Below are 15,189 nucleotides of genomic sequence, written 5' to 3' on the forward strand. Positions count from 1 at the left end.
TCGAGTGGGTTTTTGGTTAAATTCTTGTCAAATAGCAATTTTCCACATTGAATTGGCTATTCGTTCAAAAATGCTGGATTATTGGGTTGATGCAAAGACGAATAGCCCGCTATTGTAGGTCTATAAGCCATAGTATAGTCCTATATCTTCATAAATTCACAAAACAAGTTTGATAAGTGAATACATACAGTTGAACTATTTCCCCATAAAATCGCATTCTCACTCCAATGTGGTTAATAGGCTACACCTGTGGAGCTATAATTGAGACAAAGACATGTAACAACTGCAGTTTTGAATATTTTCTTTATCTCATTTTGTAATAAACATATAAATAATAAACTCTAGACATTTTTGACACATCGCCCTGTTATGAAAGTTAACTGGTATGGTCTTTTTGCTATATATACTATCCAAACTGTGCATCTGCCGCATGGTCATTTCTATAAAACTATTTCCCTATTACAAAATATGAAAAGAAAAATACATTTTAGTAAATTTTACAGGAGTTACTTATTAATTTATTCAACAAAAGGGGAAAAAAGTTTTTTTCTGTACTACTTATGTTTGAATTGCCAGAATGTGCAGTTTATATTTTCTCATCAGAGGAAAGAAAAATAGAAAGGAGAAAACGGAAAGCAGAGGATGTAGAAATGAGGCAGAATATCTGTCCCATCTTGACAACTTAAACGAAACAGTCTTCAAAATAATAGAATTCTTAATAAAACAAAAACGCCATGAACGAGATTTCCAATACTTTTCCCAACTACAGTATTTAAATTAAAATATATTCTCAATATCTTACACTATTTCAAATAACGAAATGTGATTCGGTAACGATCTGTCAAAATCTAATTTACAATTCTGTGTATAAAAATATAATTTATGGATACCCCGCGCGAAGTTTGTTCTCCCCAAAATATAACAGTCAGTTTTGCACACAACAATTATGCACAAGAAACATTACAACCTGTCAAGAAAGTCATAGCTCCTTTCTAACACAGTCTTCTTTCTCTTTGCACTTTTTTTCTTTTTTTTTTTTACTTGAGATATACAAAAATAGATTATGCACAATTTGCCGCGTCAGTCACACCACTTTTAGATCCATCCATGTGTGTGACAACACCAGCAGAGTTCGCATGAGAATAAATTATTCAAAGAAAAACTGTTTTAAGGCTCCATTCATTCTTTGAAAGGGACAAACATCATGTAAAAGTCACTTGAAATAAATATCCCAACTCCGCTGGGGGGGGGGGGGGCCTTTGTCTGTCTTTCTTTTCTTTTTTTTTTTAAATCTACTATATTGTTTCATTGTCCTACATACATTAGTCTTGTTTTTCTTAAGGTTTTCAACTCGAGTATATTGACATCCCAAGTGGATGGATCGCGTGGCTGTCCAGTAGCCACGTTCCTAACTCGTATAGAATCTTGGAGTACCAGTGCACTCCATCCTTCTGTGATGAAGATGATGATGATGATGTTGATGTTGATGATGCTGATGTAACTGTGGACTGTGACCGTGTGGAGAGCAGCGATGAGATCCAGTGGTAGAACCGGACGGGCGCCAGGGCCCAGTGCGCCAGGCTGTGGTCTTCTATCACCGCGTAGCACGACGCGAGCACCTGGTCCACCACGATGGTCCCGTGCGCGGTCAGCGGCGCGAAGGAGCCCTCGTGCTCCCGCGTGGAGATCCGTCTCACGGCGACCGCCTCGAGGTGGCTCCGTGTCTGCACGAGCACGCTCTGGCCGGGGCGGACGTCGCTGGCGAACACCGCCCGCGTCGCGCGGACGCCCGACTTCGCGTCGCCCGCCGCGGTCGCGTTGCTGCCGCTCGCGACGAAGAGGAGGTGCGCCGCGGTCAGCGTGATCTTCTGGTCCGACTCGGTCTCGATCACGTAGAACTCTCGCGTGGACGCCGCGTCTCTGTCCAGGAACATGATGAAGTCGCTGTAGACGAGGCCGCCCTGGTCGTCGGCGGCCAGCACCCTGTCGCCCACCGCCAGGTCCCTGATCTGCTTCCTCCTGCCGTCCTGCAGGCTGACGGACGCAGAGCCCGGGAAGCAGCCGCCAGACTTCGCCGCCACCGAGTTTTCTGTGGGAAATCAATGAGTCGAATCAATGAAAAGGCTATTTATAGGCTATTGCATAATCTGGCTTTGCATCACGGTGGGCCATAGGCTACAGTACAGCAGTGGTTCTCACTCAAACTTTTTCATGTCAAGGTCAGGACCCCCAAATTGACACTTATTAGCCCGCGGACCCCCACTTGAAAAGATACGCCAGGGACCCCCATAAGAGAATATTTTTTTAAGGCTTTAGCAGTGATTTTCAACCATTTTAATTTCAAGGTCTCCCAGTTTGACAGACATGCATTAGTCTACGGACCCCATTTAATGGCATTTCTATCACTGGGACCCCAATTTAAATACCGGTATTGTAAAATCAATGTTTATTTAACGCTCTGAGTCCACTTGGTTCCTAACTATCATTTAGCTGCGGGGACCCCCTGGAAACTCCCTCAAGGACCCCTGGGGGTCCCCGGACCCCACTTTGAGAACCAATGCATAGACATATAGAGGCTATGCGTGTCGCATAATGATGGTTGTTTTCGGCTGCTCCGTGCCAAGTGTGTATTGGCACGTCTGTGTAGTCTGAGGCGAGCTGAAAGCCCTGGCTCATCTATTCTTAATTAAAAAAACAATAAAGCGCAGGGCATTGTTATTTTAAATAAGCTTGTGGATTCCAGCTCTACTATTCGTAAAGAACTCTAACGCCTTTCCCAGCTCTTCCTATATTTGCTCAGGTGCAGAAACCCCTATGCGACAATTCACACAAATAGCCGACTCTCAGGGGAAGAAGGGGAAAAAAGAGCGCCACAGCTACTATTTACACAGGGAAGCCACTTTTCCAAGCCTCTCGAGATGTAGATTTGAATTTAAATGAGGGCCCAGACTTTAAATGCTTTCTGTTGTGTGTGCAACATCAATGTCCCTCTTTCTTTCTGTCACATCTAACTGCTTTTGTCGTCGGTCTTGACGACAATAATTGTGGCCTCGGCGGACTCACACATTCCACTCTCCATCACACTGTCCATGAGTGGGGGCGGGGGCTTTTAATCATCTTCTTCTTTTTTAAGATTCATGAAATAAGGTGACAATTCAGTACTCTAGTTTACTCCAACGAATTCAACATTGTTCAGCCAAATCCCTTTGCGTAAAGTGGCATGACCCCTAATGACACGTGGGCCTGCTATGATCTCCAAAACGTGTGTGCTGAATTATAAATAAGGGATTTGCAATAAACTCGGAGCCTTTTTAGAGGGAAAAACACCAAGCCAAAGATGATCTGGCGTTAACTTTTAAAGAAATTGCCCAAGACAGATAATTGTATATGGTGTTACTAGGACAAGGACAATTAAGTTGTCGATTATTGTTTTTCGATTAAATTGAGCTTTGGCAAAACGAATAAATAGGCCTACTACATCTCGGACAAGTTTGAAGCTTTATTATCTTCGCAATATATCTTGTTCTGTCTGCGATATGTTTTACTTCCGCTGGTGTGCAAAAGTGAAGGTGACAATTATGTTTTTTTTTCAAGGTCACACTGAATGGTGGTGGTGGAAAAAGTACAACATGTTTTTACTTAAGTAAAAGTATCAATACTGCAATGTAGAAATACTACACAGACCTGGTGGTTCCCACAACGAGACAGTGTGGGGCGATGTAAGATCAGGAAATAAGCTGCATGTGATATGATGCCAATAACACGATGGAACATGTCCATGCCTAGTGGATTTCATGACTAAATCAAAAGGTTTTTTTATTGGATAATTTGCCAAAGAAATTAGCCTATTATAGGACAAATAATTTACTATGGGTCCAGGCTTTATAATAATATTGACTCTGTATTGAGTTAATTGTTGTTTCATTTAATAGGCCTAATTAATTTGTTACTCTTTGTAAAGAACTTTTCCAACTCTTCCTATATAGCCAAGTACCGACTAACCATATAGATTTAGTTTACCAAATTGTTTAAATGATGGCCTAATGTCGTAGAAAAAGAACTATTTGCAGAGAAAGAGTTGCCTTTTTTAAGCAAATAACTTTCAATAGTCATTTCTGCGGGTTTACATGTTTGACGTGTCAGATTCTGAATTCACCCAATTAGGTCTGCGCTAGTCTCTCAAGAACAGCCTACCGAGCTCGAGTTACTTACAACTGAGCTCCAGTTATTTCAAGTGAAAAGGATCGACCTTTTCTTTGGCGATGGCTAGCCAGATATTGGGCCTGCGCTGACATTGACAACACTATTTGGTTGACTATTACGTGCAGCCAAGGACTAATGTCAGACATTAGGCCTTAGTTCCCAGTGTTGGAAAAAGTTCTCACATAGGTTACTTAAGTAAAAGTATCAATACTGCAATATAGAAATACTCTGTTACAAGTAAAAGTCTGGAATTCTAAATGTACCTTTAGTACAAAATGTTTGAAAATGGCTCATATATCTGCTATTTTCAAATAGCCAAGGTATAAAATAGGGCTTAAGTGGTTTATGTAGCCTATGTTTTATAATATTATAATTTATATCTGCAAAGTAACTAGTCACTAAAATGTTCAAATAAATGTAGTAGAGTAAAAGTACAAAATTTGGATCCGAGATGTAGTGGAGTAGAAAGTAAAAGTATTGGAAATTGGAATTGGAAATACTCATTGTACTCAACTTTAGTACTTAAGTAAATGTACTTAGTTACTTTACACCAGTGCATATACTGGCCTGTTTTTCAAACGCAGAACATGTGTAATTGTAATATGTGAGGAAATGTACATTGACTTATTCATATACTTATATACCTTATACTCATATACTGTTCTCTGATGTCTTGTAAGCCCTACCTGCTTTGACAGAGCAGTGGATGTGGGCTTTAGACTCGTAGTAGACCCAGTCGAAGCCGGCCTCCACCGCCAGCCTGGACAGAGTGCCGTACTTGCTCTTGTCCCGGTCGGAGGTGGTGATGTCCACGGCTCTGCCCTCGTAGTGCAGGGACTCCTCGAAGTGGTGGCCGTCCTCGTCCCAGCCCTCGGTGACCCGCAGCTTGACGCCGGGCCACTGGTTCATGACGGAGATGGCCAGGGAGTTCAGCTTGTCTTTACATCTCTGCAGGGAGGCGAGTGGATCAATTAGTCAACCCATTAAACCCGACTATTAGCCTATTAAACCAACTGGTTCTCACTGATTGATTGATTGATTGATTGATTGATTGATTGATTGTAGAGTTCACTGACTGATACAAGATCAACTAAAGGCTAAAGACCACAAGAACGCTTTTGGGTTCTTTAAAATTGGGGTCCCTTTTTTCTCAATTCATACAAACTTTTTTTCCGCGTCAAGGACCCCCAAATATATATGTATTTGGCTGCAGGACCCCCATCAGAAGATATGTTGTTGCCCCTCCCCCCCATACAAGATTAGTGTTTTTGGTTGATTGATTGATTGATTGATTGAAGAATTGATCAGAAGTCTGCAATAGGAAAATGACAGTTTCATGACAGCGCAAATCACTGGTACAAGGTCAACTAAAAGGAGATCCTCGTAAGCTTTACAGCTTATTTACATGTATCTCATATAACATTGAAAGACAGGCGGATAGAACATTAATTTTATCCTTTGAAAATAAAAAAGAAGAGCTACAATCGGAGCAGCTATTTTCAAATAGCCCGATGTATTTATAGGGTTAATTTCGCTGGGACCCATTGTGAACTCCCTCAAGGACCACTGGACTGGGGGGTCCTGGCCTGGACTAACTAAAACTTGACTTGTGTTCTTACAAGTCAAGGTGAGGCTACTATGACTGCTTTTGCCACAGCACCAGGTAGGCTATACTGTGTAGTTGTAGGCCTATGTGAAAAGTGGGGTGACAAGCTAGATTCTGGAGTCTTAATTTGCAAGCTCTGGCGGCGTCCGAGGGCACATCTCCGAATCTGCATCTCAGAAAGCTGCTGATGAAATATTGATAAGTCACCGCATTCGCTTCACTGCATGGCCTATATTAACATATGGAACTTAATGTGGTCCTGGGTGAGGTTGGATGAGGTACGAGCTGCGACCAATGTCCCTTTCTCTCAACACACATCACGACATGCATGAAATGAATTAAATCACAAATTCATGAGGGCGAATTAGGGCCGTATAAAAAAAACGGCGAGTCGTTTGTAAGTTACTTGCAAAGCTGTCTGTGTTCTTTGAATAAATAATTGATCTACAGATGATATGAAGCTGATCTTCAGCAGCAGATGCCATGGTGGGGGTAAAACAAACGTGGAGTTTGTCATTGGCACTGAAGTTGCATCTCTGAGTGAAGATGCTTTAGCCTTCTCCAAGACGACTGCGCTCGACATAATATGTCAAATAAAACACCACAAAGAGTCTTTTCACTGCAACGGGAGAGTGAAAGTTTAATTATCCCTGTCCTGCAACGCCGTGGGACGTGACATGCCTTCTTAAATCGGGGTATTTAAGGGCGCTTGCCGCTTTACCGTGCTTATGAAGAACTTTGAGCACGAAAACTATATTATCCAAGAGCATGTAGGCCCGTGCCGGCGTGCGCGTATATGCGCATAGCCTACATTTGCCACCATTTAATTGATCGTGTTCTTAGGACTAGCCTATGTGGATATATGCAAACACAAAAAAAACACACGAATATGTCAAAAATCATGCCAAATGTTCATTCGCGTAACTGTAACAGCAAAACAGTTAAAGCGAACATGTGACTGGTTAAGATAGTCGTTTGATCGTTGTTTAAAAAAAGACCTATATAGCACTTGTAGAATGTGTTGAATAAAAAAGGGCAATATCTCTCGCCCTGCACATTCTGAGTGGGATTGTCGGGAGTCAAGAGCCGTAAAGCTTTAAACTATTTATTAATTCATTAGGTCGTGTGCCGCAAATCAAGCCAAATTCTGCTCAGCCACCGTGAAGCGCAGCGGGATGCCCAGGGCCAGCGCTTTGTATTCAACAAGCCTCCCTCCTCCTAATCTCTCCACAAACGAGTCGGTTAAGAGAGGAAACACTTAACAGGTATCTGTCAGTGCAAACACCCCGCCAGCCCCGTCTCGATTCCACACACTGCTGCATTCATATTCATTTACACACTTTGTTGTGGCTGGGGTTGGTCGATGTGGCGGGTGTCTGTGCGCGTCAGGCTCATTTAACTTCGGCGTTAAAATATTGAAATTACCCGTTCCAAAGCCCTTCTCCTCGCCCGGGAGAGAGAGAGAGAGAGAGAGAGAGAGAGAGAGAGAGAGAGAGAGAGAGAGAGAGAGCGCGCGCGAGAGAGAGAGAGAGAGAGAGAGAGAGAGCTGCCTTAATTCCTGGATGCGTTCACTCCAAACTGAAGCCCGCCGCCGGGTATCAAGTTTTTATAGGCTAGGCTAGACGGCATTGATTTTGTGCCATGCATCTTATGAAACCACAACAGACATCATGTTCCATCTCATTCATTACAGGTTACCGCTGCGGCTTTGCACAGTCAAATCTGTGATGACAACGCGTCGCACACACACATCAGCCTCCCCATTGTATCCACGCATACAGTAAAAGGCCACTGGATTCGTGCGTAAACCCGTGGAAAAGCACATGGACTCCTGGCACAGCAGAACACCCACGTGACAAAATGCTACTGCATACCGAGTTGTACAAGTGGGCGCCTTTGCAGGTGCATGCCTGCCTTTTGTGAGGTTTTTAAATAAACAGTCATTGCGTCATCAGCTGATCTAATATAATATAACAATGAAGCTTCGATTTCTTAAACACTAGCATGGCCTCCTTCTTTGCTGCCCAAAGGTCACAAGTTCAAATTGTGGCTATAAATCCATGACCTAGTGAAGGATGCTTAACGGCCCTTTTAACGCAGGACGGATGGATGTCCACATACATTCACACATAGCCACAACATAGCATGATTATGCATCGTATAGGCTACACATTACGGCTCTGCCGTCTGGCGCTAAACAGACAGCGAACATGGAACACACAACTATATTCTTAAATGGTTATGACAAGGGAGGGATCCGACAGTGACAGGACCAAGCACTTCTAGGCTATTATTGATGTATATATTTGTGTGGTTTAAGCAGTAGGACCTATAGATGTCGAGCAGAGAGAAGAGGAGAGATGTGCAGACTGCACGCACAGTGAATATTTAATCGGAGCTCGTGCCCATGCATGATGGCGCGAGGTACGGTTCTTGGACTCGCATGGGCGCGCATGCATGCATGGCTCCATCCTCGTCGCACCGCATCCAGACTGAAATGTTAAGGTGGCCGCTTGTCATCAGCATTGCGCAACATCACCCAATCGCCTTGGATTAAAGCAATTTGTTGAAATTAAGCGCACAAACTATGCTATAAATACGTTCCGGGGTCCTGGAGCCTAAATTAGAACAATATCATCAAAGTATCGTCTGTGTAACATACACAACCAGGCCCAAAGTAGTCTACATTTATCATAAATTGCACACTAAGACTTGTGCGGATTGCCAACGGCTTGATGCCTAAACCTCCCACACTAAATTGTGTTAGAAAATGGGCCAAAACGCAAGCTATATTCCATTGCATTTGTAAACAAATGCATTTAGACCCAAGGCATAGCCTACTCTGTGCGCCTTATTCGCAATGATTGGCTGCGTGCCACCCATCTATGAAGTGCTGATACTGTTCAGAACATTCAGAAAGAAATGTCAATGTTTTCACGCACCGCTACACACCATGCAGAAGGCTGAATTACAGTAGCTTCTGTCTGAATGAGCAAACCCATGTATGAAGAAGAGGGTCTGTTTTGAAGCGGTGCAGGGCATTGGAATTTATTCCAAATCAGGTAGAATACAAACCTTTAAATGCAAAATGGAATAGCCTATATTCAGCACCTTTTTTTGCATGCACGCTGGTGTGTGCCTAAAAGAACAAAAAGGGCCTCGGCGCAGATACAAATATAGATGTGAGCAGAGCAGGGCCACATTAATATTTCAATAAGCTGCCACAATCATCGAGGCCGCCTGTCCTGACTGTCCGCTCCTTGCACAGCGCGTCTCCCCGTGCGATTTCCATATTCACTGAAGAAACCTTGTAAAAGTCCCTTGCAGTACCAGAAAGCCTACATAAATACACTGAAGTTTAATAGGCTCAGTGCATGAGAGAGTTCAGTATGGTGCGCATTCGGCGTGACGAGCAGGTCATTGCAGTGCGCAGTGATGGTGCGTTAGGAGAACGGAGGGAAAAGCTTTTTTTTTTTTTTTTTTTTACCTGAGTCATTAGTCGGTCGGCGCCCGTGTTTTCCTCATCTTTGAATATGATGTCTGTGTTATAATTGGGAGTGAGTTCTTTAAATCGCTCCGAGTTCCGCGTGATCTTGCCCTCGTATCTGCCGCTCGCTCCGAGCGTCTTCTCCGCGACGTTGGGGATGAACTGCTTGTACGCGAGAGGCGTCAGCTTCTTGGGATGTCTTCTCCTCCCGTAGCCCCTGCCCGGTCCACATCCCATCCCAGAGGACACCAGGGACAAGCACAGCAAAACCACCACAACGATCCTGGTCAATAGCAGCATGTTTGTTTTTTTATTGTATTTTTTTCCTTTTTATTTTTTTGTCTTTGAAGATCTAAAAAAAAAAGAGAGAGAGAGAGAGACTCTTATGATCAGCCGGCGGACGTTTCTATATCTTCTCCACGGCTCTCGCTTCTTCTCTCCGCTGCCACCGTGTCCTTGCCTCCTCCTCTAGCGGCGGACTGGACTGCCTGATCACTACCGTGGCAGGTGCGGAAATGAACGCCTCAGCGGAATGATAACGGGGCACATTGGACTGAAGGAGGGTCGCTGCTAACCGTTGGGGGGGTTAAAAAAAAAAAAAAAAAAGGGCTGTGGGAATTAAGCTACGGAGTCTCTGGAGCTGCAGCCGCTTGTGCGAGGCGGCCGCTTTTACTGCTATGTATTATAGCGAGCGATCTATAGCAGGGGAGGGACTTGATTGGCTCACCCAGACAAACCCTTCTTGATGTTATCCCACAAAAGAGTTAAAAAAAAAAAAAAAAATCTTAAAAGATTTCTTCCACCTGAGGGCTATGTTGTAGGGGAGGGGCTCCACCATGGGAAAACATCAATTACACACCAATCTCTCTCTCTCTCTCTCTCTCTCTCTCTCTCTCTCTCTCTCTCTCTCTCTCTCTCTCTCTCTCTCTCTCTTACTATCTCGTATTCCCGATTTCATAGCAAATCCCGCAGCACACAAGACAGGACAGACACACACTGGTGTGATTTGGATACATGTGGCGTTGCGATATTTATTGACGAAACTATTGAAAAAGTATTTTATTTTATTTTATTTTATTTTTATTTCCCCATGAGAATGTGCAGTGCTCGCAGACAGTGCGTAATCCCATGCCAAAGCACTTCGGTTTGGCACGTCTTGCTAGTTGAAAATAACAACGAGAGTCGAGAGATAATGGCATACATAGGACTACGGTATGGTAGCCTATTGAATCGGGACATTCCCTTGTGTATAGCCTATATGCTGGCAGTGGCTGGGATGATTGAGTGGACATGAATGACTTTGGAGAGTGGATAGACTGCCTCGCAATATCGTTCATGCATTATGTGAATTGAAGTTTTGATCAAATACATTTTTGTTTCACAGTTTCGTAAAACCATGTGGGTTGTGGAACATCAAATCAAATCAACAAATGACAATCTGCCTCGCGCAGTCACGCGTAATACGCGCTCTCCACGCCCCCCTCCTCTCCCCTCTCTTCATGTGTGACAGGATAGCCACTTTATGAAATGGTTATATCTCATCCTCAGTTTTCCACATGGGCTTATATCATGTCACACATACACAGCACACATGTAATAGCCTACTCCATGGGCTGGCCATGCGTTTACCTCAATTGTGTAGGATTTTCCAGACATGTTATTATTGATTATTGGAAATAACTTATTTAGTAGGCCTGAGCCTAAAACAAGTGTAGCTACTTTGAGCAGATTAAGTCATTGGCTGCAGAAGCATAATACAATTATGCTCAAATGTTTAACATTTTCGTGTCCTTGCGCTTTTGCAAGGGGCGACCAATTTAACAGGTGGCATTTTGTCTCTGGAGAGTCTCTTCCCTCATCCATCCCGCAAGTGTGTCATTCATTCGTTTGGAGCTGCTCGTAGCAACTGAATCAATAATGGGTCATGGTAAACGGACAGACACCAATTACGCCAATCATTATGTATCATCATCATATTTCAGCAAAACAATTGAAGACAAAGCCTTGGGACGGGATATACGTTTATTGGCGTTGCTGTCTGTTTTCCGTGATTGCAGAATTCCAAGCACGTGAAACTAGTTGGAACACTTTAAGAATTCATGGCACATCGCCAATCAAGATAATTAATAGAATATGATCCGTGGAAGTGACTAAATAATAAGGGCATTTTATTTATGTGGCAACAAAACAGCCATTAAAAGAAATGACTAAGAGTGAAATGATTATCCACTCCTCATTGCAGTACAGGTGGTGACAGCAGTGCCAGTCTCAGGTGTGACAGGTTGGCTCATTGAAAACCACACTGGCTATCCTCCAGTTTGGTGACCTCAGCCAGGACCAGGCACCTACAGGGGTGACTATACCACTATACTCACAGAAACCATGAACACATGCAGCATCTTGGCCAAAGCTATACCCAAAAGGTATAGTACACTTGGCACTCCTCAATAAACCTCAGACCAATGGAAAAACCCCAGACCAAATGTGTCAAAGGGTTATTAGGGGGAAATACAAATAACAAGGCAATGCATGGAAGTGTTTTTGTTTTTGAGTTAAAATGTCAAGAAAAATCTCCCAGGTTGTCTGAAGCCGACCACATTTCAACAGTAATTTTGACAGGGAGGTCCTGTTAAAAACACTGTCTTGACAAGAGCGGTGGAGGTACACAGAGGGAGAGAGCAGGGGCTTTCTGTGTGGTTTGGGGGTCAGAGTCTCGGGTTCAGGTGTCACAGCATTGAGATTAAACTTGTCATGTCACATGGCTGCCTCAAAACCCCAGAGAGGGGAAGAGGTGAGATGGAGAGTTCAGAGCCCTCTGTCTCCACATCATCCAGTGAATGATCTGAATGTTTTTCTTTTTTTTTGCTATTTAGAGTAGCCAATCATTTTGTATCCCCCTTTTCTCCCAATTTAGTCGTTACACAAATGAATTCCTCCCCACACGCATTTCTGTGTTGCACTGCTGTTGTATATTGACTCACCTGCCAGTGAGGAGTGCCCACCGGGATGATGTATATAGGCCATCGTCCTACCCCTCCCGCCCACACTCCCAGCTGACAGGTGCCGCCCCCCAGCCTGCAGGAATACATGCAGTGACAAATACTAGTAAGACGCCTCAGGGCGACAAGCGACATCGCGAGGTCGCGCCACAGTGATGTGGACATCAGTGATGTGGACATCAGGGATGTGGACATCAGGGATCTCCATATATGGGCATAAAAGGGATTTGTTCCCCTGGCATCACAGGGATCTCCATATCTCCATATATGGGCATAAAAGGGATTTGTTCCCCCTGGCATCACAAGGATCTCTCTAACAGGGCATCATTAATATTGATGACATCAGGGAACTCCATATATGGGCATGAAAGGGATTCCGTTAGTGTGACATTACAGTGAAGCCAGAGCGTTATGTCAGAGCGGCAAACCTTTCTGGTAGATTGGTTCCCCTGACGCGAGTTTAGAAACTCTACGCTTGCTAAGGGAAGGAGCGCTCGTTTTCTACAGCGTCGGCAGTTATTGTCCATGACATTGCAAGCGGCGCGAAGTCCAGCGGTCCTTGGTCCTGCTCTTCGCGCCCGAGCACCGCAGGCGCGAGTGCCCGCGAAGAGCGGGCCAGGGCCGCGCGGCCGGCGGAGCGCCGCGCGAGTTACAAAGCCGTGGTGAATGCAATCGTTATATTTATGCCCAGGGCCTGGGCAAGCCCACGATAAACGCATTCTATTCACCTCCTCCGCGGTCCAAGTGACTACAATGGAGCGCTCCCTACCTCCGGTTCAGCCAATCACAAGCTTCAAAAATGAGTGCGGGGCGTGGTTTTCCCTTAGCAAGCGTAGAGTTTCTAAACTCGCTCCCCTGACATCACAGTGACGTGAGAGCTGCGTGGTGGGCACGGACCACTGTGCCAACCAAGTGCCTAAATGTATCCTAGCAGGTGAGCTATATCTCTCAGTCACACCAGGGCAAGTATGGATGACACCTACCGGTACATTCATGGTAGAATGTGTGAGTGTTAATTCAAAAGACTTTGGATGAATCCATAAAGGTCAATGTTTGAAATGAACACTCTGGACTTTATTTTATGCAATTATTTACAGTTTTCTGTACTTTTATACTCCACTACATCTCAGATCCAAATATTGTACTACATTTATTTGAAAACTTTAGTTACTACTAGTTACTTTGCAGATTTGTAATTGCGACCGTAGGTCGCAGTTTACTATCAGAACCGTCACATCTTGACCGTATCTGTCCGTCTGGACGGGGGGGAAATCTCGCTCTTTCGAACGACCGTCATTTCAACAAAGGAGCGTCAGGAGGGTTAGCGACTGGATGGGTAACGCTTGTCTTTTTTGTTGATTGACCCTCAGGCTCTGACATCACGCTCTCACATCACTGTGATGTCATGGGAACCAAATCCCTTTTATTGCCATACAGTATATCCCTGTGATGCCAGGGGAACCAAATCCCTTTTATGCCCATATATGGAGATCTGATGTCATCAATGATGTCATAAATATTAAGCCCATATCTGTGAATGCCAATATACAGTATAATCACTGTGATGTCAGGGAATCACTTGTTTTGCCATATATGGAGATCCCTGTGATGCCAGGGGAAATCACTTTGGCCAGATGGCCAAGACATGGTGCGACCAGGGCAAGGTCACTTTTCGCCCTTAGGCGTAGGCCGCGTCTTACTGGTATTATTATGAAACATACATTAACCACTTCAGCCCTATATATGTTCTACGACTACAAGCTTGTAGATCTGCTATTTTCACTTGGGAAATGGGACATTCTGCTCGTGCTTTTACTTTTGGTACTTTAAGTATATTTTGATGGCAATATTTTTATTTTGAATACTGGACTTTTACTTGTAACAGACTATTTCTACATTATAGCATTGATAATTTTACCTAGCCTAATTAAAACAATATACTTCTTCTTCTGCCTACCAGATGTATGTAGTTCAAATACAGTTTGTCCTCATGTTTTGGTTTACATACCGCATAGGTGCTAGATGGGTGGAGTTTGCCACCCTTTAGTGGCAAACAGTTACACAGAAGTATTTAAAAGTCAATTAGCATACCTTGTGTATTTCACAATATTATGGTCCTGGTCTGATTCCATATTACAACACTAAGAATTATTTACTGACTGAAATCTCCCACAAGCTGGCCAACCAGGTTATGTGGCAGTGGTGTAAAGTAAATGATTATTATGACAAAACATTAACTGATGCAACGTATTGTGAGCTTGTAGATCTGCTATTTTCAAACTTTATACATTTGAAAACTTTGACTTTACTCAAGTACTCTTTTTATTTACGACTTTTACTTTAATAGTGTACTGTAATAGAGTATTTCTGCATTGCAGTATTGATACTTTTACTTAAGTAACAGATGTGAGTACTTTTTCCACCACTGCCTGAAGGGAGGTATGCAGGTTCTCTACATTTCAAAAATATATTGTGATAAAACAGAAAGTATCATTGCTTTTCTTTATTACAACAAACACCTGCTTGATACCCATAGGGGTGTAAATGTAATGAGGAGAAAAATACACTGGAGTGGTAGACTTCTCTTCCTTCCCCTTACACTGAAATAGCTGTGAAAAGTTGTCAACAGTTTGCTGTGCAAATGTGCAGACAGAATGCATTATGGGAAGGAACTCATCTAACTCGAACTCATCTAACTCGACTGTCTGACTAGAGTTTGGCCCATTGTGTGTCACATTGACTCTCATATTCACAACAGAAGCCATTTGCACATGAAAGTGACACAGCAACAAGACGGCACATTTTTTGTGAAATCGTTCAGGAGGGATTGAGCGTATTACCAAATGCATATTAAGAAGCCTTGTTGCATGTGATGGTTAATCCGATGTGAGGAG

General features: G+C 43.5%; 1 protein-coding gene across 1 annotated transcript; it reads right to left on the bottom strand.

Annotated features, from left to right (window-relative positions):
* Window positions 1–1,346: 1,346 nt before the first annotated feature.
* shha (sonic hedgehog signaling molecule a) lies at window positions 1,347–9,596 on the bottom strand (the record flags this gene model as incomplete). The annotated part of the gene is made up of 3 exons (XM_080751922.1): window positions 1,347–2,089; window positions 4,890–5,151; window positions 9,297–9,596. 3 exons carry the CDS (start codon window positions 9,594–9,596, stop codon window positions 1,347–1,349), a joined length of 1,305 nt encoding a protein of 434 aa, XP_080608048.1.
* Between the last annotated feature and the right edge of the window lie 5,593 nt (window positions 9,597–15,189).

The sequence above is a fragment of the Nannobrachium achirus genome (assembly GCF_963921795.1).
Source record: "Nannobrachium achirus genome assembly, chromosome: 21".
Taxonomy (NCBI): domain Eukaryota; kingdom Metazoa; phylum Chordata; class Actinopteri; order Myctophiformes; family Myctophidae; genus Nannobrachium; species Nannobrachium achirus.